This window comes from Sander lucioperca, chromosome 10 (genome assembly GCF_008315115.2).
Source record: "Sander lucioperca isolate FBNREF2018 chromosome 10, SLUC_FBN_1.2, whole genome shotgun sequence".
In the NCBI taxonomy this organism is placed as follows: Eukaryota; Metazoa; Chordata; class Actinopteri; order Perciformes; family Percidae; genus Sander; species Sander lucioperca.
Genome location: NC_050182.1, coordinates 10305856 through 10333303, shown reverse-complemented (window position 1 = coordinate 10333303; position 27448 = coordinate 10305856). Strand labels below are relative to the sequence as shown.

At 41.1% G+C, this 27448-nt stretch overlaps 1 protein-coding gene across 1 annotated transcript in view; it reads left to right on the top strand.

Moving 5' to 3' along the window:
• The window catches only part of si:ch211-113g11.6 (uncharacterized protein LOC559008 homolog), a 42593-nt gene extending 16690 nt beyond the window's left edge, over positions 1-25903 (top strand). The window contains exons 6-14 of the mRNA XM_031298467.2: positions 3540-3647; positions 4397-4536; positions 6341-6519; positions 8477-8585; positions 8826-9033; positions 21788-21903; positions 22563-22735; positions 23799-23854; positions 24474-25903. Of these exons, the coding sequence (XP_031154327.1) occupies positions 3540-3647; positions 4397-4536; positions 6341-6519; positions 8477-8585; positions 8826-9033; positions 21788-21903; positions 22563-22735; positions 23799-23854; positions 24474-24820 (1436 nt within the window). The 3' untranslated portion in view covers positions 24821-25903. The remainder of the gene's footprint in view (positions 1-3539; positions 3648-4396; positions 4537-6340; positions 6520-8476; positions 8586-8825; positions 9034-21787; positions 21904-22562; positions 22736-23798; positions 23855-24473) is intronic.
• The last annotated feature ends 1545 nt before the right edge of the window (positions 25904-27448 follow it).

The following is a 27448-nucleotide window of genomic DNA, read 5'->3' as shown; positions in this document are numbered from 1 at the left end:
TACTACAACATGAATGTACTTCCAACCCCAACCCCAATCTCTCCTAACTAAGTTGTTTTTGAGGCTAAACCTTATCAAACCTTAACCATATCAGTGCCATTTTAGAAAACAGACATGTGAATCATTTTGGTACCAGTGATTTTTGGAGGCACTAACAACCGATCAGATAACACTTACTGTATACGGGTCTTTTTTGGAAGGCAATTACACAAACAATGTATTTTTTGGTTTAGTTTGGTGAATGTATTGATCACAACTGGCTGCAAAAGCCATACAAAGCCATATTTTAAAATGATGCATAATAGACAACTCGATAGCTTCTTCTGTTTTTGGAGAGTGCTGATTTGCATTTTAAAATTCACAAAAGTTGAGCTCAGTGGACAAAATGAAAGCATCCGATTGTGATTATTCAACTTCAATTAATTGAATTTGGTGATGGAGTTTGTCATCATAAAATGCTGGTATGAACAGGCCCAAATAGAAGGAGTGAGAAAGTAATGAATGAGGTAATTGAAATTGGTTAAAGAATAGAGTGGTTTAGTTAATACTGTAAGAATAAGTGTCACCATTTCTGGTCTGAAGTCTGAAGTTGTTATTTTTTTCCCAAAGGTGTCACTTTTTCTAATATCTTATTTTGGAACAAAGCCTTCTTCAACTCTTTGTATTAACTTTGCTCATTTGAGTTGGGAGCAGCAGAGCGACACTTTCCGGGCTCCCAGGAGTGATCTGTCTCCTTTATCAGTCTATATTCATAACATGAAAATGAGTAGATGCTTTTATAGAAAGTAACTCACAATATTTTAAAGAGCCAATCCATTACAAGATTGGTGCGTTAGAAAATGTCTTGGTTCTCCTGTAACATAAGTACTTTAAACAAGATCTAATGTGTTGCCTATTACTTAGAACAATGGTCCATGCTAATTGGTTAATATGTGCAATGAGAAACATAATTATTACGTTATGTTATTAAATATGTTTCTTTTTCCTGGGTTTAGAGGCAATTTTGGGGGAGCTTTTATTTGTGTTGTCATTTTGTACATCACATCATTCTTCAAAGAATAAACTCAGAAGAAATTATTTCTAAGTTACAAACCCAGCTTTTTATCAATATTACAATGAAAGAACCCTCACTTAGGTTAAGGCTATTGAGTGAGTGATGCAATTCACTACACAGTTGAATCAAGATCCGATCTATCAGTGTCCGAGCCTTGCTATTTAGCTGCATAGAGAAGAAAATGAAGAACTTTATTAATCTCTCATGGGGAAAGTCGATTTTCAAGAGAACTAGACAAGCCAAGTTTAAAGCGTTACTGCAAATACATTAGTTTCATATAATGTGATATATGTGAAATCAGCAAACTTGTTTATTTCTTCGCCATAACTGTAACATTTAAAGATATATAGTTAAGTAACACCCGCTATCTATCCTTAGAGACATGATTCGGATATAGAAAAACTCCCCTAGTCTTCTTATTCCTCACCCCCCCAACAACCCCAAAAAACAAAAAAAACTCAAAAACAGAGATATTTTTAATTATTTTTAATCATTGCATTCCTGTGCCTTAGTAGATCATGTATGTAATTTGTCGAGTGTTAACATCACCAGGGGATCACACCCCCCTGAGTGCCAAGCACATAAGAGTCAGCCATCTGCCGTTGTGCATTCACAAGGAAAAAAAACATGTAAAACACTGCTAAAAGGGAGCGGTTGTACAACTGACTGCACAAACAGATTCAGATAGAATTCAGATGCTAGTTTGACAGACTCCTAGATGCTAAAGAGACAAGAAGGATGGTAGAGCTGTGTAAAATCTAAAAAACATGTCATATAACCAGAATATCCTGTGAAGCCCGAGTTATTTTCATCAGACTGACACATTCTTTAAAAAAGGACCAGCCATATATATGTAGGTATGTCTGTATGTATTTGCCCTGCAGGTTTAGTTTACTTTTAGTTTACCCAGTTGAGGTACGTATATATATATATATATATATATATATATATATATATTTCAGAAAACTCAATATCTGGCCACATTTTAACATCCACAGACTGCTGACTGTCTGGTACATCAGATTAATCGTTGTTGTCAATGGAAATCATTTCAAGATTTTTATTATATCACAGTATTACAGCTCTCATTCAAAGTAGCCACAGTTGGTTTGCCTCAACACACGGCAGGAAAGGGTGTATGACATGAAGAAGTGACCTGAATATGGCGAAAACTAAATAATTAATAATTTACTTGTCAATGCAAATTCCTTTATTCCTACATCTACATCTGGCTACTAAACACAACCCATTGATCTGTGCACTTGTAGTTTCACATTGCCAGACCTTCCTCCACAGCGCTGCGGAGGAGGGTCTGGCTAGTCCACACAGCATTCTGGGATGGGAGAAAAACGTGCTCTGGTTTATTGGCATTTCTTTAAACCAATCACAATCGCCTTGGGCAGTGCCAACCGCCGGACAGAGCCACGGTGCCGCTGCAAAATAGCCTTGGGAAGGAACTTGTTTTGGTGGAACGTGTACGTTTAAAAGTTGTTTTAGTCGTGCAACAGAAAACTCAGATTGGACAGATAGTCTAGCTAGCTGTCTGGATTTACGCTGCAGAGATCTGAGGAGCAGTTAATCATAGTTCTCATAAATCCACCAGAGTTTAGAATGCCAACACAAAGAAAGCGGAAGGTAATGGATATCCGGCCGAAAAGAAGGACATACGGCGACAAACTGTAAAAAGGAATTGCCCGTTGTAGAGTAATCTGAATTTGATACCTCATGTACTAAAGCTAGAGCTAAATCCAGCTCAACTGGACTGGATAAAAAAGCAATTGTTAGAGGCGTGATTCATCACTTTCACAACGTAACTACATCGGACTTCTCTCCACAGGGAATGGAACTCCTAATTGTGTGATATGGACATTAACTAAATAGAGATGTTTGGAATTAAAACCATCTTCCAGTGGTCACAGAGCATGATGAGGGATGGACAAACTGCCTGTTTGTTTAACCATCTAATGCAGATGGATTCATTTGTATAGACTTTTGTTTGTATAGACTCTGATATTAGAGAGAGGTTAGTGTGCGCGGCAGGACGCTCTTCCAGATGGAGATCGATTGTTGAAGCAATGAGCCGAACCCCTTTGCTTGAGTTGAACAGCATTCTAATAGCGATCTTAATTAAGATGTTACTCCTACGGTTTCAAACGCTCTCCCTCTGCATCGCTATGGAGACAGAGCTCTGAGAGAATATGGTGATTGGTGGCTGCTCATCAGTGCACTAAGCTACTTTGCCTTGATGTCTTCTTTGCTCTTGCTCTCCTTTTCCTTCTCTCCTCACTTGTCTTTCTGTCTTCGGACTCCTGGGCCTCCTTATTTTTCTGTCTTCACTCTCCCTCTCTGTGTTTAATGTTCTCTCTCTGTATCTTCCTCTTCTCCAGCTTCAGTCAACCCCCTTCTGTGTAACTCCAATCTCTCTTCCTCTCCTTCAGTACCTTTTTTTTCTCTCTTTTTACCCACTGTTTATCCTCTGTTTCAGATGGGAGTCTGTATTCTGCTATGTCGTCGGTGGCAGGTCACGCCGGCTCGATCCGCCGTACGTTTGGATCCCAGAAACTCCTGAAGACGGAGAACGTTTGGCTGCTGAGTGAGTAGGAGGAGGGGAGTCACGCAGAAACCGTGCAGGTTTAGACTAATGAATTTGGAGATGGTGGGTGGAACTCTCTGTAAATCACCCCGCTGTCATTCCCATGGGAGAAATAACATGTGGGTGTATTCCCTGTCACTGTGTTTGTGGTTTGGGTCACGTTATTTACAGCCGTAAAAAGCGAACCAGAAACATATCTACTGGAAGCAGCCATTCAATTTAATTTTATATTCAATTTTATTTATAGTATCAAATCATAACAGGAGTTATCTCAAGACACTTTACAAATAGAGTAGGTCTAGACCACACTATAATTTACAAAGACCCAACAATTACAGTAATTCCCCCAAGAGCAAGCATTTAGTGCGACAGTGGCGAGGAAAAACTTCGGACAAACCCAGGCTGTTGGTAGGCGGTGTCCGACGGTGCCGGTTGGGGGTGTGATGAACAGTGGCAATAATAGTCACAATAAAGATAATGGAACTATGACTAGAAATAGTAGTTGTAGTAGTTCATGGCGTAGCAGGGCACTGTAGGGCGTTACAGGGTGTAGCAGGGTGTAGCAGAATCAATTCTGAGAACATTGACAATGTTCTATTTGTTATTAACACTACACTAGCATAAAAAGGTGATGTAATCATGAAATAAGACAATAGGGGATGATATTGGTTGACCCATGACACGTGTTGAAGGTAAATTGGAAACAAAGTGACGATATCTAAACGGACACGTTTAAATCTCATCACCAGATCCGCAGTTTGCCGGTGCAGCCATAATGCCGTCTACACTGAAGTACAAGGAGGAGATCTACTTCTTCTTCAGTGAGCTCAACAAGACAGCCAGAGTGGACGAGGAGCCTTACAGGGCACGCATTGGCCGAATCTGTACGGTAAAAATCCCACTTTTATTTTTTGACCTTTATTTCCACAGCACAGATGAAGACATGAAAGGGGAGAGAGAGGGGGGAATGACATGCAGCAAAAGGCCGCAGGTCAGAGTCGAACCCGCGACCGCTGCATCGAGGAGTAAACCTTGATATATGTGCGCCTGCTCTACCAACTGAGCTAACCCGGCCACGCACCACTTTTATGTCTGTGTTTGGGGAAATGTATTCTTGCATTGACAGAACTATCTCTTGTATAAAGTACTTGGAAGCAATACTTAAAAGTACAAGTATGTTACCAGAAAACGACTTTGGTGGCAGTTAAAGTCCCCTTTTACAAAAACATTTCTTGCAAGTAACGAGTAACGAAGACGCTTAGGGGAAATGTAGTCCTCTATATAGACTAAGGGAAATAAGGATGAATCCAGGTCCATACACCCAACCTTTTTTTTCCACTCTTGCAATCTCTCGTCACATTGTATATATCTGAGTTGTGAGCCATGCAGGCAATCAAAGAGTGCTTTTCTCAAATCGTTTAATTTGATCAATTATTTAGAGGCCTGAAGATTTTGCATGAATACGGTGTTTTGAAAGAAAACCACTGGTTTTAAATGAATTGCTAATAAAATGAACTTAAGGATTGAACGCTTTAAAGTTGGAACAAATCCCAAATGTGCTCAGTGAAAATGCAAGATAGCACAAGGCGATGTGCTGTCGTTTAGAGTTAATTTGTGTTTTACATTTTCTAAACACGTTTCCTGTTTTACATGCTGTACAGTAAATTAGAAAAGTTCAGTACAATTTAGAACCGCGTTGCGTTTTCTCTGGGTAGAAACTTGAAAGCCTTCTTAAAACTTTCCAATCAGTGATGTCAAAGCAAGTGTTTCCCAATCAGCCATCAAATGGGAAACAGCTGCTGCCCTGTGTGATCCATGAGTCACCTTTTGAACTTAATCTTGAAAATGAATCTCAGACACCCAAAACAAAAGATACATAAGTGATAATAGCAGAAAAGTAAGGTTTTCTGTGATGATTATCTATCTTAGATATTTGGAGTTTCTTCATCTGCTAATTAAAGGATTTATTCCAAGATGTTGTTGTCACATAGAGTACACATCTTTGCTCTCTAACCAGAACTTCATTTTCCTCTCCTCCTGTGCATTGACGTTACCCTGGAAATTCAGAGTTCTCGTGAGAGCACAATCAAGTCACTCTGGCATTGAGTAATGATGCTCATCAACTATGCCCTTGTAGCTGAGCTGCACCAATCACATCGTGGTATCTGATATAGGCGGGCCAGAGGCGAGCTAAACAGATGACGACAGTTTAATCTACCAGTTAGCTCCGCTGGTAGCTATGCGTATGGAGCTCTGGATACGTCACCCTGTGTATTGTTGTGATTGGTCGTAGTGTTATCCAATTGCGTGCAGTGAGATTTTCAAATACATGCTTTGTGCCGCCCCTCGAGTTGGGCCATTTTCATCACTCAATGCCAGACCCTTAATCTTTCGGACTTAGGTCTGGATATCCAGGCTACATTGACATGTCCATTAGATAGCTTTAGCTTTAAGTAGGTGGATTTTATTGAGCTAAGTTACACACATCTGTGTACTGAATGCTCAGACATAAAACAAGCAACATATTCCAAAATGTATTCCTATGTGGGAGGGAAAAAGGGCTCCTGGTATCCTGTGGTAAGGGGTCAGTGTCACATCCTGGCAGGGGACACAAAGTAAAATTCAAAATCAATTTGGCAACCTGGCTGCCCTAGTATGGCTTTGTTGTGACAGTCCTTTTATATTATTTCCAGGTGGACGAAGGCGGCATCAAAGCCCTGCTGGCAGACTCATGGACCACCTTCATGAAGGCCCGGGTCATGTGCGGCGCAGGAAACACTCAGCAGCAGTACAACAACATGAAGCAGGCGGTGGTGCTGACAGCGCAAGACAAGAGGGCTGGAGTCCTGTATGGCCTGTTTTCCAACGCATGGTGAGCTGGAACATATAAACACTTTGACTACCTCTACAGTTTAATTGGCTTATGGGAACAAAAAGTTTTGCATGAAGCTGGAATTGTGCTAAAATACTCAGAGAAGGGTGTTACGGGTAATCATAGGTTGCAGAGGCTAGTCTGTCTGGAGGCAGGTTCGAAATAGAGATCGAAACAAAGAGAAACATTTAAAAGGGACAGCCATGGCGCGAGCTGCCTGCGTGCAGTCCAGAGAAGCACAATTCCAGCTCGATATGTTTCATATGTTTCTGTTTGAGGCTTAGGCATTTTCCCTAAAGGGACTTACCATGATTCATGGGTAATAAAGTTCTTCATACTTTTATCTCAGTTTGTTTGGTTGTTCAAACCAGGCTAATTATTGAACAGGGTTGTACAGCGAACATGGTACATGAACAATTTGTCAATGTGTTGATTAAGTCCAGGTAGCCTTATATTTACCCCAAAACATTTAAGCATTTAGTTTATATATGAATTATTCGGAAGAATTGGTTGACATTAGAGCACATTCAGCGGCAAAAGTAGCTTGGTAGCTAAAAGGGTAATTTTTATTTCTTTTATATGTGACTGCAGATATAACCTGATGCTGAAATAAGACCAGCATCACATGCTGTCAGTATCATTAATGTTACACACAAAAACCATTTGCCTTTGGACAATATTTTAAAAAGTAATTTTGATTACAAGGCAGGTCGAGGTGCTATATAAATATTGTAAACATATCAAAAACGAACCTTTAAATGAGCCGTCAGCATTTCTGTAGAGTTGTGATGTCACAACAATACTATATAAACGTACAACGTGCTGCTACAGTGCCGTTACAGTCATTCCCCGGCTGCCATGATGGTGCAGTGAGCGCAGATGCGGAAGATCTGGAAACGCTGATCAATCAGAGCAGACTGCAAACATAATGGTTCAATATTGACTTTTATAATCTGACTTAATATTTAGTTATATTCAGAAACTCTGTTTGGTATTTCAGAGCATGCAAATATTTACCATATAACAAACTGATAACACAACAAATAAAGCTAAAGAATAACAGTAACTGACACTCCACTCCACCCACACAGCAGTACACACCACATAACAGCAGCACCTACTGACACACACACACACACACACACACACACACACACACACACACACACACACCCACACACACTGAATACATTCTCATTATATCGGATTTTGAAAAAGTACCATGTCAGTGTCAGTTTCCATTTTATGTGACTGTTAGAACAGTTTTCCGTGGGAATAAAAATATGGCAAATTATTGTTCACAAAGTATATAAGTCTTGTTTTAGCGAAATCAGCTGTCATACATCTAATAATACAAGAACACGTGGTATCATTGTCTGCAAAACGTTGCTGAAAAAATGTCTAATTGTTTCATACAATGGTAACTGATTTCGGCAGATTCTTATTTTTGTATTTTTCTTACATTTGGAGTAGTGAAGGTGCTACATGTGGCTTCTCTGAAAAGACAAAAAGAGAACCATGGGAATGCAGGAATGACTGACATTAATTGCCCTCTACCCTGACAAATCACATTCTTTTTTTGATCCATTTGTAAAGGGACAATATACAAAACGGAACATGAATGTTGCGGTTTGAATATTGCATCAGAGTTAGCTTAAAACTAATTTAATTTGCAGTTCAGAGTCTTCTTTTAAAAAGGAGACAAATACATTCTTTTTAATTTAACTGGTCAGTAAAGTTAGACTTATTCAACTGGTGGCAAGAATAACAAATAGACATTGATTCGCTTTCAGGGGCCCACTCGCCGAGAATAAGCCAGGGATTATAGACTATAGATTTACTGTTTTAGGGTCCTGTGTCGGCTGTGAATTTCTATCTGTGTCCTCGCATGGCCCTCATAACCACTCACCTTGCTTTTACTATGGATGTAATTACTCTTTTCTGTGCCTTTGTTCAGGGGTAGAACAGTGATCTGTGCCTACTCCATTGAAGATATTGACCAGGCTTTCTCCACATCCAAACTGAAGGGCTACAGCAGTCCATTCATTGGCAGTCGCCCTGGGATGGTAAGAACAAGACTTTTATTTCCTTTCTTTTTTTGTCACACTAATCTGGGAAAAACAGCATTGCAATAGAACTGCAATTGCATGAGTCAGCCTTTTATTTCTGAGGTGAAAAGATTGAAGTTCTCTTTTTGAAAGGCATGAGTTAAAAGAAAAGCAATTTCAAACTCTTTTGTCCAAGGGCATTTTGTTTATTCAAGAGCCCAGCCTGGTCTGAATCGATAACATCAATTCTCCTCTTAGTGTGTCCGCAAAAACTCAACAGCAGGAGGTCACAACGACATCAAAAACCTTGGGGTGATCAGATACCATCCAGAAATTGAGGATGTGATCCGGCCCGTCGGTGTGGCTCCACTGGACCTGCCCACAGATGACCAAATCACACATGCTGTGGCAGACATCGTCCTGGCGGTCAATGATGAGCACTACAGCGTCCTGTACCTCGGAACAGGTATGTATGTGCATGTATATGTCTGTACGTTAAGCTTCTGCTGTTTGTTATGAAGAAATGGCGCCCTCTTTCTGTTTTGTGCTTTAATTCCATTTTTAATTTTATTCATAGTGTCAAATCATAACAGACTTTATCTCACAAAACTTCACAGATAGCGTAGGTCTAGCGGTGCATCGCGTAGTCCTTAAATTGCCTCCTCAAGCACTTGCCTCCCTTCCTCGCGTCTTAGTCCCTCCCACCGAGGAGGCAAGAGCTCTAAGACGGCCTTCACTGAGAAGGGACAGAACAGCCGAGGACTGAGGAGTCAAATAAGGGCCATAAGATGCTGTTCATATTCATACTATTATTTACAGAGACCCAACAATTCCCACAAGAGCAAGCATTTTGTGCGACAGCGGCGAGGAAAAACGTCCTTTTTAGCAGGCAGAAACCTCGGACAGAACCTGGCTCTTGGTGGGCGGCCATCTGTATGCAATCGACTCAGATTCCATTTTCACATCAAGGAATTCTTCCCCACGGCCTTGAGCTTCTTTCAACTTGCTTGTTAATCCTTCATTTTTTAACAATATCTACTGGCATAAGACTTTTGTGGGGGAAATAAAAAGCAGCCCAAGCTAACCAATCATAGTTCTTTTCATCTTCACGTGGCATCTCTGTAGCCGCTGATCTTTAGTTACATTTCTGAGCAGTGCACATTAGCTACAGTGTAGCCTATGGTGGCTACGCGCATAGGGTCTATAGCTACAGTATGCCAAAACCTCTTAACACACAACTATAAATCAACCTTCACTCACTCTATTTATTTTTGGGCATTTTTTTCAGGCCTTTATAGGATAGTTTAGACTTGAAATGGGAGAGAGAAGGGGAATGACATGCAGCAAACCCGCGACCACTGCGTCAAGGAGTAAACCTCTATATATGGGCCCCCGCTAACCAGGCACCCTACCTTCACTCACTCTAACCTGAGAAAGGAAGGGAAAGGTTCATGTTAAAGATGCATTAATCATTTTATGGCCACTAGAGGGCAGCTGAACTCTTAAACAATCTGCCAGACATACAGCCATGACATATTGTTGCCTTAAAAAGTTACTCAAGCTAAGGTTTTAACAATAGCCTAAAAAAACATTCAGGAGACGGTGAGTAACATTATCATATCCTACTGGGTAAAGCCTAAAGTCTCAAACATTGGTCCTTAAAGTCTCAGTAAAAACAAATCTGTCTCTTCATAGATGTTTAATAGACCTTTTTCACAACAGACATGTTGACATGTCATAGTAGGAAAAGCACAGGTGTATTCAAAACCATTAATTAAAATAATTAATAAATCATTAATGGTGGCTGCATTCCACTTAGCTGTGCTTTTCCTACTATGACAAGTCAAAATGTCTGCTGTGAAAAAGGTCCATTTTCATCCTCAGCTAGTCGCTTACTTTGCTTGTCTGCTGTATGGTGCTGAGCAGGTAGTATACAATTGTTTATGAGTGCATTTTTGCTTAAAACAGCTGCTTTTTTCCTGCTGCTGCTAGAAATGGGATTAAAATTAGATATAACAAACAAAAGATATGATATAAATATAAATAAGACTATGGTTATTAAAAAAAATCCTTTAAGCAGGACCCATTTTTGTGGATATTATCTCACTCATATGCCTGCACCTGCTTTGTTTCTGTTGGTTGGTTATTAAAAGTGAATGGAGGGAGGGAAAATATTGTTCTCTGCAACTTAATAACAGCATTTGTTCTTATACATCAGAGCAACTGAGTCATAGAACCCAAGGTTGTACCAGTTCAGCAGCATGAACAAGAAATAATATAATAAGAAAAACATCACAGGCATTTAATTAATCCCTTTACACATTGCAAAAAAATATACAGCTGAAAGATGTGCTTGAATTCTTAATTTAAGCACTAAGTAGTAGAAAGTGTGGAAAATCGACATGGTCAAAATATAATATTGTGTTCATAATCTATTCAAAGGATACTTGGCCCTTGTTTCTATTTGGTTAAAGCAGAAATGCTGAGGAGCTGCTGTTGCCCATAGCAGTTACTCCAAAAATTGCCTTGTGCCTAAGGGAGATTACTATGGCAACCATCACAAGTCATATGCATATGCGTGCATGAACGTCTCACCAAGTTCATCGAAAGATGAGCAAGTGTCATCTTTTGAGCACAATTTCTCGCTCTTTGCAGTGGATATGTGCTTGTCATTCATCAGGCAGTTCTGGGTTGGTTCTAATAGTAATATACAGCTGATAAAAATCAACATAGTGTTAAAGAAGACTCGCTGTGGGCTTTACAATTTGTGTCAGTAATAAGGAGGAGAGGATGGAGAGCTATGAACAGCCACGGGTCTCTGTGGTGGCCTAAAAAGAAAATAGAGCAGCATGAGTCGAAACTGGTATCTGAGGCCACAGGTTGTACTGGAGATCTGCTCTTCCACCCTCACTGAATGTTTTAATTTTTTCAATTTTCAAAAACAGACGTGTGAAAGAATCTCTGTTGGCCACAGATATCTCCCCAAAAACAGCTAAAGTAGGTCGTCTGTAAAAGCAGCTTATTACGACCCATATTTACGTTTGTTGTTAGGCGGCGACCTCTGGTGGCCGTAGTAATTATAATTAATTTTATTTTTTTGAGCATTTTACACCTTAATTGGATAGGACAGCTTAGACATGAAAGGGGAGAGAAAGGGGGAGTGACATGCAGCAAATGGCCGCAGGTCGGAACCAAACCCGCGGCCACTGCGTCGAGGACTGAGCCTCTGTTAGAGCTTAGATCGGCCCAAAAAATCAAGCCCGAACCTACCCGAGCCCGAGCACGTTGCGTCCGAGACCGGCCCGGCCCGACACATTAACTGTAATTATGAGCCCGAGCCCGATTTAAACCCGACATTTTTTTAATACGTGGGCCGTTATAACTGACGTTCTCAACTACAATTCAGAGTTGTTTGAACTGCAGAAATCTGTTTAGAATAATACAACAAGGACGAAGCATGTAAACTGCTGTTTGTTTAGAATGGAACGGATCGCAAATGGATCTGAATGAAGAAACGTAAAAAAAAAAAAGAAACAATGATGAACAACATATTGTTGTCACTGCCCACGACTTGTTTAAACTGCTTCCATACCTCTGACTTTCCTCCACACTTGCTCAAAGTTAATTCTCCTGTTTTTCTTTTTTTCTTTATATCTTCAAGCTCCCGGTGTGATGCGTGCGAGAGGAGGAGACTCCGCGCATGAAGTGCTGCATTTTGTAACTGCAGCCTAACTTTTGTAGGCTACACATTTGTTACTTTTATATAGCTTATATATATATTTATAATATTTCTGATTATGGCATCGCTTTCTCCCCACCCAAATAGGATAATAAGAATTGATTGATCAAGGGTCCGGCCCGGGCCCGACCCGGCCCGAGGATGTGGCGGAAAATAACGGCCCGAGCCCGACCCGAGGTCCGGTCTGGCTTGGGTCGGGCTCGGGCTCGGGCTCGGGCCGAGAATCTAAACTCTAGCCTCTGTATCTACTAGGTGAGCTACACAGGCGCCTGGCCGTAGTAATTATGACAGGAGCAAAGGAGTATGTTTGGAGGGATGGATTGGTCAAACAAACAGGACTTTTACCCAGGACAGGAGCCCGCTGTTAATGGCCAATGTGAAACCATACGTCAACGTTGACTTATTTTAAAGGTGGAGTGTGTGAAATCTGCTCACTGCTAGCTGTCCGTTCTGTTCAAAACAAGAAGAAAGAAACATACAAGTCTTAGACAACCCTGATCTTTTTCGAATTCCATTTTGATCACATTCCTTTTTTCACCTGTTAAATAGTGCATCACCTTCACTAGGTACAGGGCACCAGCTATTAAAGGTCCTACGACATGCTGTTTTTTGGATGCTTTTATATAGGCCGTAGTGGTCCCCTAATACTGTATCTGAAGTCTCTTTTATATAGGCCTTAGTGGTCCCCTAATACTGTATCTGAAGTATCTTTTATATAGACCTTAGTGGTCCCCTAATACTGTATCTGAAGTATCTTTTATATAGACCTTAGTGGTCCCCTAATACTGTATCTGAAGTCTCTTTCCTGAAATTCAGCCTTGGTGCAGAATTACAGCCACTAGAGCCAGTCCCACAATGAGCTTTCCTTAGGATGTGCCATTTCTGTGTCTGTAGCTTTAAATGCTATTGAGGAGAAGAGGGGGGGGGGCAAGGTGGAGGGTGGGGGTGTGGCCTTAACCAACTGCCATGCTTCGCTTGTTTGCAAGCCATGATGTCTCTCTCTTTCTGGGCGGGCAAAGCAGAGAAAGGGGAGGTAACCTTTCCACTTATGACATCATAAAGGGAAGATTCCAGATCGGCCCATCTGAGCTTTCATTTTCTCAAAGGCAGAGCAGGATACCCAGAGCTTGGTTTACACCTATCGCCATTTCTAGCTACTGAGGGACCATAGGCAGGCTGGGGGAACTCATATTAATGTTGAAAAACCTCATAAAGTGGCGTTTTCATGCAATGGGACCTTTAATATTTAACAAGTCAAGCTCATCAATCTGCATCAGTAATTCCAAACATGTCCTTGTGTCTCTACGAATGATGGAGAGAAGCTCCCTCCTTGAAATAATCCAATCTTTAGTGAGTGGAGCAGACAGACAGCTCTTAATGATGGATAGTTGCATTAGAGCAGTTTAAACCAATCAGAAGAGGAGAAGTGGCGAGCCAGGGTCCACCTCTCAACCAGTGACAGTGAAACCGAAGCACAATCATTTTGAGTAACACATTATTCTTCCCTGGTGATGGAAAATCCAATATCCTTCACAAAGATGAGCTCACAGACACAAACCCCACTGTGCAAAGAAAAGCTATGGCTGATATTAGTGTGGTAGCCTGGGGGGCAAAAATAGTGTTTAAACAATAAATATCTTCAAAGGGGATGAGTTCACCTTCAATGTAGTCTAGCATTGCCAGACCTACTGTATCTCCACAGCGCTGTGGAGTAAGGTCTGACTACACCACAGATACATTCTGGGATAGGAGAAAATGCTCTGGGTTGTTTGCATTTCTTTAAACCAATCACAATCGTCTTGGGCGGCGCTAAGTTCCGATGCGGCGACGGTGGCTCTGCAAAATAGTCTCGGGGAAGAAACTTGTTTCAGAGGAGCAAAGCCTGGCGCGTGAGCTACACGCCGGATGTGGGGCTTTATCCTGGAAAAGTACTTCTGTTGATCCAGACTAACCTCAATAGGGCTTCCTCTGATGAAGACCAGTTAAAGCCTGAATTCACACCTCATGTATTTAGTGCGCTTTAAATGAACTCTGGTGCATGTTTCTAGTTGGTTCGGTTCCTTTAGTCTAGTGAGAATGCTGTAATTCAAACTCTGATGCAGACCAAACAGCCTGAGTTGGAATCTGGGTTCAGGACTCTGATGAAGATGTAACTCTACATCGAAACGTTAGTCACTGTTTTGCATCTTAAGTAATAAAACCATCAAGTAAGAAGACATCTGTGTTGCACCGGCTATTTTTTGTTACTTTATACCGTTTTTGTCCTGCCTTGGTTGCACCGGATTGTTGTGGTCTACAGAAGCACAGAGAACTCTCCTTTTTATTGGAATCTGGGTTTGTTTGTAGTGAGAACGCAAAGTACACCAGAGGGTCAACCAACAGTACGCAATAGACATTAGTTCCACATGACAAACCTGAATCACATACGTAGCTCCACCCTCTTGTTTTTCATGCATTTCTGTATATTAACGCATATCATTCTCTAGATTTGTATCGTCTTTGCTACATATTCAGCTGATCAAAGCACACACTCTTCAGCCGCTCAAGTAGAGTGACTAGACTGTGGTTGCCATGCTCCCGGGCACCTTGATGGGATTGTTATAAAAGTAGAGAACATTACTCATCTAATTTCCCCACAGATGCTTGTTTATTCTAGTCACCTTTGTCTGGCAAAAGGAATGATGATATTCGGAGGCTAAAGGAATTCACTTGAAAATGTTGGCCTGAAACAAACTGACAGAGCGGTGCCATGCTGAGTCCTAATTAACTAAATAGCATACTGTATACTCTGTGTTTTAAAACCTTTCTAACTAGTCTTGTGGGACTTCCCCTGTAAGATGCAGGCTGACAAAACGCTGCAGGATGTGACACAGTTATTTTCTCTCTTTTGATCGCCATAGTGTAACCAATTCAGCAGAATGTATGCGTATAATAGCCAGTTACTTAAATATCTGTCAGCTTGAAAACAAAAAACAATATTCAAAACCACTTTCATGCATAACAGACTCAACGTGGTGCACTGGAAAAAAACTTAGTTCTTTGATTATTTAAATGATTATGACCTGATTTCTATAAACAACATTCATTATTTTGTAGCATATAGTTGTGGTGATATGTCCTTTCTCTGATAAATGCCCTTCTCCAATCATTCTGGGGTTTGATATCTCAGTTAATGGTTGGAATTTTAAGTCTTCTCTCGTCTTTTCTTCTTAGTTTCATTGGAGTCCTTCTTAGTCAGAAGTGTCTTAGAAGCTGATATTTACAGCCATAGATAAAGCTGGAAAAACAAGTTAGTAGTTAAGCTAAGTAGACACAGCATTTTATTTAAAATTGTAGTTGAGTCTGGGGCATCAAAAGACCTGGTCCAAGGCCGGGACAAATCAATTCTTTTTTATAGTTGCTGAGTTGTTCACTAGAAGTCTAGTCTGGATCAAAGTAGAATGCCAGGATAAGCCTGAAAGGCCAGACATCCAGTGCATCGCCAAATTCCCCACCTCTGCTGCTATCTGTTTGTCAAAACCTCTTCGCTATGGAAAAACAAGAACGACCTCCAACTAGCAAGCTATTGTTCCACGATGAAAATGGCTGCAAAGTTTTTACGGAAATGTGAAGGGTGCAATAAGGCAGGACTGTTTGGTTTTGTTGCTGAATGATTGTAATGTATTTAGTATTTAACTGGGATGTTTTGTACCAATTGGCGATACACTGGTAAGAGCACATTACGTTTAACCATGTATCCAGCTAATTTAAATAGCACACATTACTGTATTGCGTGAAAACTTAACATATTTTTTATGTGGCCTGTTCTTTGGCGGGGTGCAAGAGACCATTTTGCAGAGCCACCGTCGCTGCGTCCGGAGCTTAGCGCCACCCCAAGCTGATTGTGATTGGTTTAAAGAAATTCAAACAACCCAGAGAGTTTTTTTCTCCTATCCTGTGTGGTGTTGCCAAACCTTACTCCACAGCGTTGTGGAGATAGGTCTGGCAATGCAAGGATACTAGTCTTTTTTTTTTTCTTTTCCAAAAGAATAAAACCCCACAGATCTCCAAAGCGTATGTCTGCCTCAATCAGCACAACACGCAGAGCTGGCCAGAATTGAGTTTGCTACATTAGAAATACTATTTTAGAATGTGTCCATTATGTCTGATGACTCGGCCTGTGGTGTTTGGCTTGTAGAACAAGAAAATAAAAATCAGAAGTGACAGCTCAAGAGAAACCTAAATGGGTGCAATCACTGATTCGCTGCAAGTTAGTTGACTCTGCTGGCAAGTGCCAGCTGGGGCCAACAGTTCTGGACAAAATCTACACTGACGTCAACAGCCCAAAGACGGCTGACTGTGAGTGTGTTGTGTCAGGACCCTAAAGAGTCGCAAAGGAGGTATGAGAGGTTGAAAGACTTCAGTTTTCCTCTGGCTCTCAGTTAGTCACTGAGACTGGCGACTGTTGGAAATGGAACAAAAGAACAGGCAGTAGTAAAAGCTTTCCTTCAGTAACTCACTGACAGATTGACCACCAGAAGTGATAAAGCTGCTTGGACTTTTCAAGACATGGAAATGATACAGCAGAAAGAGCCCCTAAGGGATGGAAGAAATGTCAGAGCCATACACTTGTTTCAAGTTGACTTTATGTTTGAGATCAGAAGCTATTTTCTTTTCACACAGTGTGACATTCGAGGTGGCAGTAGCTTAAAGGTTAGAGAGGCAGACCAAGGTGGAGCCCGGCTGGGAAAAAAATGAGTTTGGGAAGTGAGTGCCTGTAACTCAGAGTTAATGTGAAGAGGTTGCACCTTTAGAGAGAAGGGAAACAGACCTTGTTGACAAAATAAGGCGAGTTTGAATCTTTAGGCCAGCTGGAATAATGCTTTGAGATAATAAGTGTGGGCAACTTAAAATTTCAGCCTGGTCCCACAGAATTCCGTGAAATGATCACTAACTGTTAACACCGCATTGCGTGGGCCAATGTAAAGTCAATGAGAAGATGACGTAGCATTAGGAGCGACTACGGTGGCGAGTAGTATGAAAGCCCGAAAATCCGCGTAGGGAGGTTGGTTGGGGCGGTGGATGGGTCAAACACAGGACTTTCACCCAGGAGACCGGGGATTTTGTCCCGCGTGTCACGTTTCCTAAACCCAACCGTAACTGTCCCATTCATCTTTTCCTAAACCCAACCTCTTGTTGTCCCGCGTCCCGTTATTGTTTTCCTAAACCCAACCATCCCCTTCTTCTTTTCCTAAACCCAACCGTCCCGTTGTTGTCCCGTGTGTCATGGAAACATAAGCCCACCCACGATCTTTACTTTAACTTAAGGGGCCGTGTTCATTTCACGGAATTCTTCTGTGGGCCCATCACGGAATTTTCAGCGATCTGTGAAACTGCCACAGATTTTGAGTTAAGGGGGCATGTTCATTTCACAGAATTCTGTGAGTTCAGGTTGAAACATTTACTAGGGAAGGTGTTAACTGTACAAGAATGTGCACTCAGCAGACTCTCCCTAGATAAATAAAACCAAAAAAACAACTCAGCAGTTGCCACATGGGTTCAGCATTGTCTATGACGTCAGGGACCATGTTGAAAATACACAGGTGTTTACACTTGACATGTTCTCCCTTGGATTCTTTGTTTCTGTCTTCTATATCCTTAAATAAAACCAATCAATCTATCAATCAATCACTCAGTCACCCTTTCTCCCCTCAGTATGCCTTGCTGCTATCTCTGTGCTGAAACTGTTTTGATGAAAGAGCTGAAAATAGCTGTAGGCAGGATTAAAGAATCATATGACAATAAAAGGGATAAAATGAGAAGTATTTATCTTTGACTACAGAGAAAAAAAAGAATTTTAAGTTTATGAAAAAGACAGTAGACAGTTTCAGTCTTGGTGACAGCAAAAGCCTGCCTAATTACAAATGCAAAAGTGGACCATGGAAGGAGGGAGCATTCAAGAAATGAACATGTAAGATAAAAAAGGTATCACTGTAATCGCATTTTCACAATGGGGAAGGTAGAATAATATTAGATGTGACAAATTGCTGCAGCTATTCCACCACCATACATTGGTCCGTATGGGGACTCGAACCAGCAACCCTCCGGTTACCAATCCAACTCCCTACAGACTGAGCTACTGCCACCCCAAAACACATTAGAATGTCTTTCTGCAGGGAGCTTTTAAATTATTTGGAGAGAAAGTTGCAGTCTGCTGGAAGCAATGAGTTAGATAATGCAAATTGTAAGGGTAGAAGAATTTCACTGGCTTTCAGTCTAATGAAATATCCCTAAACTCTCAGAGCATGAGACTACTGTAAACAGTTTGCAAGAGTGATGCTGCACTTTTCTGTCTGGTAGTGTAATTTAAGGAGTTGTTGGCAAGTGGACCCAAACAAAGAACACACACAAGGAAGCAGATAAAGACTAACAGGTTCATTGCAGGAGTTACTAAAACAGGAGACAACCAAGGTGAGTGAAAGGCTGGAGAATGGGAGGAAGGAGTGGAGGGAGGGGATGGGAGTGGAGAGTGGCTGGTCGGCATGGCAGCAGAGGGATTGATTTGGCAAACAAAATTCCTGGAGCAAAGCAAACAAACAAGCTTTAAATGAGGTAACAAATTCACAAGTAGAGGCATGAGCGTAGCTACCACTGAGACAATCTGGCGATGAGTGGAAGGAAAGCTGGGGTTGATACACTGTGGCTTGATGAGCTGACTGTAGACAGGTGTGTGGTGAGCCAGGAGAGCTGACTGTAAGCAGGTGTGTTGGTTGGCTGGGTAAGGGCCACAGTAACAGCAGGACAGAATGTGACTCACACACAACAAACACACACACACACACACACACACACATACACACACACACACACAGTGAGAGATGGACAAACCAGAGAACAAGGGAGAGACAGAAGCACTGCCGTGGCCGTGACAGTAATAGCCGAGTGCACAAAACAGAGTGATGGCTCAGAGCTACAATAATGACTCCTCCATTTTCAAAATCAAGCTGCATGCAAGCATAGAGTGTAAAAAATAATGGATGGAGCTTCCCGGTCTGAAAAGAGAAGCCAACGTGGAAGTGTCTTAAACCCGCATTCTATCTAATTTCCAGCAGGGGGCGACTCCACTGGCTGCAAAAAGAAGTCTGTTTCTATAGAGGTCTATGAGAAAAGGACCCTACTTCTCGCTTGATTTACCAGAATTACCTCAGTAAACATTTTCATAATGAGTTTATGCTCTCAATCACTAGTGTCAAGTCTTCTTCAATACAGCATGATGTGTATTTTGTAAATGTCTCCCATTACTTTTAAAATAGACGATAAAGCAGGGGATGCTTTAGGGTGAGGTTACAGACCAACCTGTCAATCAGGACAGAGGCATAGTGATGCTAACCATGGTACTGTGGACATCAAAATAGTCGTGAACTTGTTTTTGTGTGCTGTCCATGTTTTCATCTTAAACTTTGACCCTCTCACTATGTTTTCACTTCATCAAAGTTAATTGGCACATTTTGGTCACCTAAAAGTGTCTTGTTCAGCGTTCGTTAGCATTTTGTCAACCAGAGCTAGCTAACTAGCTTTAGCTTGCTTTGGTTTGCAGATTTTCTGTGTACTGCCGTACATACAGATAAAAGGCACCAGTACCCGAATGTACGCGTTTAAACTCGGCCGTATGACTCGCTTTACAAGGGTTGAAAATCTGCAACATTCCCTCTTTAGCGTTTAGCTTAGCGTAGCACCATTGCAACCATAGGTAACACTGGCTTGGCTGCATCATCCTCCCCAGCTGCCTCCTCTTCGTCATGTCCAGTTTAAAAAAAGAAAAAGATGGCAGCGGCCAATTTGAAATGAAGCCCGTGGGAACCTATTTATCTCCTGTTATTTTGAGATTTGGGGGGGCTAAAAATGATAAATAACCATTAACATGATATAAGAAAGAATCAAATGTGTGTGCTCATGGGCTGCCGTCATGGCATGTATTGTTTTGTGCACCTATTGGTAATTATGGAGTATCCACCCTCTGATCACACACCTTTGAGAAACCGGTTGCCCTTTTACTGTATGTCAGCCACAAAAACAGAACAGATTTCTGAATAGAATTGATGCAGGTATCACACGCCCACAGCAGTTTTTCCAAACAATGTCCAATTAGTGAGAAATTTTGGCCTGTTTCTACTTGTTACAAATTGGCTAGGGGAATGCAAACAAGGAGGGAGTCCACGCAAGAGATGCAGGGCGGATATTAGCAGTAGGAAGAGAGAGACAGAGTGAACACATGGGCAGCTTTTATAGCCTTAGGGCACAAGTGAGGTTAATCAGCTGACAACTGTCGCAGTCTTTCCTGTACAAACTCTGTGCTTCTACAATTTTTTTCTGTGCTAAACCTAAACCTAAACCTACCTGGCCTGAGGTCTGCTGGGTGGTAATTTAATTAAACATAAATCAATTTAGAAATTAGCAACACATAAGCACAAAACTGTGATAATGGGGGTCTTGAGGCTAGATTTTGACTTCGGGTCCTAATAAAGCGAGACCTACCTTAAGGCCTACATCATGTCAGCTGATATTGCACTCTAGTGTTGCATACTGTATTCCCAAGCACATTTTTTATTAAACTAGAACAAACCAGTTGACATGCAGTAAGCCTGACACCTTCGAGGCCCCTGGAGTTTTGGGGCCCCGGGTTAGTTGCCTGCTTTGCTTAGTTTGCAATTCAGACTTCAGTTTACATTAGCAGTTACAAATGATTCACTTTAGTTTTTAAATTAACTTCAAAATTAATTATAGTGTCAAATCATAACAGGATACTTTACAGATACAGAAGGTCTAGACCACACTCTATAATTTACAGAAACCCAACAATTCCAACAGCGGCGAGAAATCACTTTTTCAATAGGTTTGGTATGTCAGATCACTCATCTGGTGCTGCTGTGGAAAACATCCCAGCTGGAGGCAAGAATAAACGCTCTCAGACATTGAATACTCCATCGTTTCAGTCAGGAAAGAAACTTGGCATAGATGTTTGGATGTGATTAATCCAAAATGTACCCACTGTCTAAAAGTTACTTTACTTCCAGTGCTGAATGTTTTCAAGGAGTTCTACAGAGTTCAACTTCTTAACTTCACCCTACCATCAGCCGCCCAAGATACAGACTTCCTCTATAATATTACTGTAGCCAGCACTGTGGTTTTGGCTCGAGGTTAAACAGTTACAGTTACACTATTTGTCCTTTCAGAGCAGCTCCGACTTCACAAATGCTTTTTCAAAAGATCCCGATAACTCTGGTCTGCAATTTTGCCTTTGGCACTTCAGCCTACTTTAAGAGTGGAAGCTGTCCAAGTAAAGTCCACGTGTTCAGAAAATACTTTGGACATCACAACAAATGCAACAAAACCATAGAAAACCAGAATACACGCATTTTCGTATGACATGAGTTTAGAAGACTACAGACCTGTGATCCATCCCTCCACTCCATTTACAATGTCTTCTTCTTTATTTCTACAGACCAAGGCAAAGTTCTCAAAGTTCTTCACAGCAGCGAGGGGGTCTTCATCATATCTCAGTACTCTCTGTTTCACAATGAGGGCCCCGTTCTCAACATGGCCATCGACTCCCAAAAGGTATGAGGAATAATGGTACACTGTGTGGTATAGGGGGGTTATTTCAGTGCTTAAACCATTAATTAAATGAAATGTGATGTACATTTTTAACGTTTATTCAGAGTTCATTGCTTTCATTAAGGATAAGATGGTAAAATAGTTGCTCCGGGCCACCATAATCTACTGTGCCTCATTTATACTTTGTACGGTGGATTTTCATTCAAGGCAATTTGCAGAGATGTAAACCCATGAAAATTGATATTTTAAAAATAAAAAAAGGATTGGGAGAAAAAAAAGGGATCTAACAGAAAGACAGAGGAAAGAATCCGAAAAATATTTGACATTTCTTGCTGAGTAAAACGTTTCTCATGATAATGAATTGTCTGTTTATTATTCTAATATTATTGGATGAATGAGGCTGTTTAATCTTCAATGTTGGGTTATAAGAGCCTTTATAAAATATTAAATATCTTCCAGCCATGTTCCATGCATAGAAATTCCTCATTTGTGGGTTTAAGTTGAGGGTTTTAGTGTCCCATGTTGGTTTGAAAGCTATTTTCAAAGGCTCTGCTACAGATAGTAATTATTTTGTCAGAAAAGAGGTCATGTTAGCAGTGGCAACACTGGCTGTTTTATTCCTGTAATACTGGTGACAGTCTATTGCATCTTTTCCTCCTTAGGGACACCTGTATGTTGGTACAGCGATGGAGGTCCAGCGGCTGCCACTGGCTGACTGCAGTCGCTATGGCGACACGTGCAGGGAGTGCATCCTTTCCCGGGATCCGTACTGCGGCTGGGACAGGTCCAGGAGGAAGTGTATCCCAATCCCACCTGGATACAACGTCACCACAGGGTATGATTCAATATGATGTCATCGTGCAGACCTTTAGGGCTCAACAGTGTGGTTCCAGAAGTGAAATTCCCATTCATTTTCTCCATAAGGATTTTGATTATTAGCCATAATATCTAAACCATCCAGGTTAGACTGACCGCGAGCTACAAGATCATTAAACAATGGTTTATGCGCCTGTAGAAGCCACAAGTCTGTTTGAAATCAACCATGTTTTAAAAAAAACATGTTGCGAAGTCTTGGAGAAATACCATGTTACCCACAATCCTAAGTGTAACACCGACGTCTCTGATTGGTGGAGCATGCTGTTACCATGGAAATGTTTACTGCAACCGTGAACCCGCGAACTGCTAGTGAGTGACACTGAAGTCTGATTGTTCGTGTACACAGTCTTGTACCTTAGCCTTTTTTGCTGTTTGTTTTTTTCAAAATGTTCGTTTGTGCCAAATCAAATGGTTTATGGTCATGATTCATCCCATAGCTGGTTGGCTTGGCTCCAGGCTTAAAACTCTTCATATAAGCGTTTTCTGAAATTTCAATGGAGCAATTGAACGGTGAAAATCACTTCCGTAACTAGAGCCGTTCAAAAAGAAAGCGGTCACTGTTGAACTTCATTGTGTTTTTGCATGAGAAGACAAGAGAGGAGAGGGCTCTTATTAGAGATTTCAAAAACACTCTATTAGTACTGCCTGAGCTAATGCAAAAACCTAACAATCATTGGCCGTGGTTGTCATGAAACTTCCTTTAACTATCAAGAAACTGCAGTTCAAAGGAAAACATGACGATCACCAAAAATGCACGGTGAGCTAATAATGTGTTTCTCTTGGTTAGTAAATTGCTTTGGCTTGAGTGGATCTTGTGCATTTCCAATTTTTTGGAGAAAATATGAAAATCAATCATGTGCTGTACAGTAATAAGCCTCTGACTCCTTTCTCCCCTGACGTTGAATTATTTGTCTCCGCATTTTTTAATTTGCGGAGTAACAGTAGGTTGATGTGAAGGCTCATAAGCCATTTGTGGAACTATTTAATGCTGCTAATTTGTCCTCTCTATTATTTTCCAACAGGACACTCATTCAGAATCTGGACCGTTCAAACTCCTCGGTTTGTGGGGAAGCTGCTGGTGAGCCCTTATCTGCTCTCTCCCACTCTCTCTGTATCTTAATTAAACCAAAATAGGATATTTTCTGAGCAGCTGCAGTAAAAAGATTATTATCATATAATTGAGCAGAGTCCAAAAATCTGCAGGGAGGGATTTGTTGTTTTACATCATGGCTTGCCCTGTTTTAAAGCTCAAAATCCTCAACTATTATTATAGTTATAACCTCAACTAATCATGACAATTACTCCCCTCTGTAGGGACGGCTATCTCCTCAAGTGATCAGATTTTAACATTGCATTCATTTCCAGTTGTGTCACTGATGCCACATTTCCTGGCTGTACAGTAGAAAAGCAAGTTCTATCTATTCCCCCAGAAAATAATACTTAAAAAAGCAATGTGTTTTAATCTTGAACTGATATCTTGGAGCAAAGGAATTATACAAAAACTACAAAGTTTCATACAAAATGCTTAATCATCTTCACTCTTTATCATTCTATTTTAGAGTAAAAAAACAATACTGATTAATGCTTTTTCCCACTGAATAACACAACAGACGATCAAAAGTGAAGTCAACATTTACAGTTGCAAAATGAAAGGATTCATTTTGGTATGAAAAAATCTTTATTTCTTTGTCCCTCAGCTTTAAAGCAGCGTAGCACTTCTCCCAGAGAAGTGCTGGTGCAGTCCAACACCTCCATCTTTCTCCCTTGCCCTGTGCGCTCCTTCCACGCCACCTACCGCTGGGTGAAAGACAACTGTGTCAAGAACTACCCCTGCCTCTTCTCCGGAGACTTCTGCGTCCTGGGGCCGGCTATTGACACGCCCCTGAAGGAAGGCGTCTTCCGCTGCATAGCCACCGAGGACGGATTCAAAGTGGAGGTCATCTCCTTCAGGCTGGTGAACGACGGCAGGCTCCTGGCCGCCTCCCTGGCCTCCACCTTGGGGCCGTCGATCCTGCTCGCCATGGCTACCCTGTGGCTCCATTAACTGCAGCTACCGCTAATGCTAACCCCTCATCCTTACTGGCTCCCAATGACAGGAAAGACAAGGAGCCTCTGTTAGGAGGTTAGGTTCGCAGAGCATTAAAGTACATGGTTGGGTTGGACAGTGGGAATTCACCTTTTTTAGAGAAAGAATCCCAAAAAAATGTGAATGAGAGATTAAATTCTGTATTTTTTGTTGTTGCATAAAAGCAACATATCTGCAGCTGTCTTAAAGAGATCAGAACTCAAAAAATACTTTCATTAACATTCAGACTAATTACTGTCCATGAATTGACATCTTGCAAGTTCGATCAACCGTAATTAGGTGCTTTGCGAAACTATCCTCTCTGACTCAAAACATATCGTATGAGTTGGGCAAAAAAAACAATACCAGGCCAATTCTTTTTACCATTTATCTACTTATTTTCAAATTGACTTAACTGTGCTTATTTGTGAATATATAAACCTTTAATACCGCTCTTACATCGAATCATTCATGTTGTTAAACCTTATTGCTATAGCTCATTAGTACTCATTAGTACTTAGAAATGTCTGGTATTGAGATTTAAAAAGCCTTAACACTTCTGGGACATAAACTCCTAAGCACAATTTTGCAGTCGAGGCAGAATACTGCAGCCTCGGTTGGACTTGGCGCTATAATTAGTGCCGCTGAGTCTAACAACATCGCTGGGAGGAAGTGTCAGCTTTTTGACAGGAAGTAGGCGGATGGGCAAGAGCTCATTCTCGAACATCACTGTGTCTCAGCACCTCCTCCTCAGACGAGGCAGTTTCATGCATCTTTTTATCAGAAGGTATCAGACATCATCATTACGCCTTGTTCACAGCTTTGTCCGTTGTTTTTCTCTTTAAATGCCATCGTCTTAACTCATCAGAAACAAAACACTTAACCCTCTGAGGTCTAAGGGCATTTTCTCGATTTTGACATATCTCCTTAAATTCACCTTTTAAGGGTATTTGTATATGACTTGATGCCCATGTGTTTCACATCAAAATGTTCAGAACAAACTCAGCTTTCTGTATAGTGCAGCCTTAATGTGTACTAGTTCAATGTATAAAGAGATAATTTGGCCCTAAGGGGGAAAAGTTGAAGTTCCCTTTTTTTATTCTTTAAATGAACAATGTTTTTATTGCTTGAATTGAGTTTACTAAAGCCAACGGACACCTAAGTCCTCCATTAAATACCCAATAAAAGGACACAAAAGCAAAGGTTCTGCTGATTCTGGAAATATGTAAACCACATGTCTGCGCTGTACTATTGCTTAAAGGTCCCATTAATATGCGTTCCCCCAGCCTGCCTATGGTCCCCCAGTGGCTAGAAATGGTCGATAGCTGTAAACCGAGCCCCGGGTATCCTGCTCTGTCTTTGATAAAATGAAAGCTCAGAGGTTCCGATTTGGAATCTTTCTCTGCTTTGCCCGCCCAGAGAATTTGGCCCACCCATGAGAGAGAGAGAGACATCATGGCTTTCAAACAAGCAAAGTGGCAGTTGGTCAAGGACACACCCCCAACCTCCACCTTGCCCCCCCCCCCTCTCCTCTTCAATAGCTACAGACACAGAAATGGCACATCCTAAGGAAAGCTCATTGTGGGACTGGCTCTAGTGGCTGTAATTCTGCAACAAGGCTGACTTTCGGGAAAGAGACTTCAGATACAGTATTAGGGGACCACTAAGGTCTATATAAAAGAGACTTCAGATACAGTATTAGGGGACCGCTAAGGTCTATATAAAGAGACTTCAGATACAGTATTAGGGGACCACTAAGGTCTATATAAAGAGGCTTCAGATACAGTATTAGGGGACCACTAAGGTCTATATAAAAGAGACTTCAGATACAGTATTAGGGGACCACTAAGGCCTATATAAAAGAGACTTCAGATACAGTATTAGGGGACCACTAAGGTCTATATCAAAGCATCCAAAGAGCACCATGTCATGGGACCTTTCAATTTTAAATGAGACATTGAAAAAACATTTCCATGGACGCGCCATGCATTCATTCACCTCAGAAGGTTAAGCACTAAGGAGCAAACCCCTCAGAATCTTTCAACAAAAGAGTCTCAAACATAAACCATAAAATAATTAAACCCATCTCTAACAATCAACGTGTAGGTTTAAAGTGGAATTGTCCATTACATTACATTGTCCAGTTCATTTGAACTACAGATCCGCTACCCGATCTGGCAAACTTGCATAATGTAATGTAATGGACAATTCCGCTTCAGTGACTTTTTGCTAATACCGAGTATGTTGTCGGCATGTTCTTGGTTCAAAATCCCAAGTGTCCATAAGCTTTTCGGAAACACAACGTGACAAAGAGGAGCTCATTTTCTGCAAATGACATCCAATTTCTGTTAACCCAACAATGCGTAAAGATGTGAACAAGGTGTTGCGCTATAGCAATTTCAATAAACACACACTTACATTATCATAAGGGCAGATGAAGCTAAATGGAACTGCATATTAGGCTTGCATTTTATAGTTTGCTTGGAGAAAAAAAGGCTTGTTCTTAGATCCGTGAAGTGTGTTCTGTATTTTATTGCTCTGCAGATGCTGGTTTCTACCATTGCTGCCTATGTATGTTACACTTTTCCTTGATTGTTTGGGTAATTA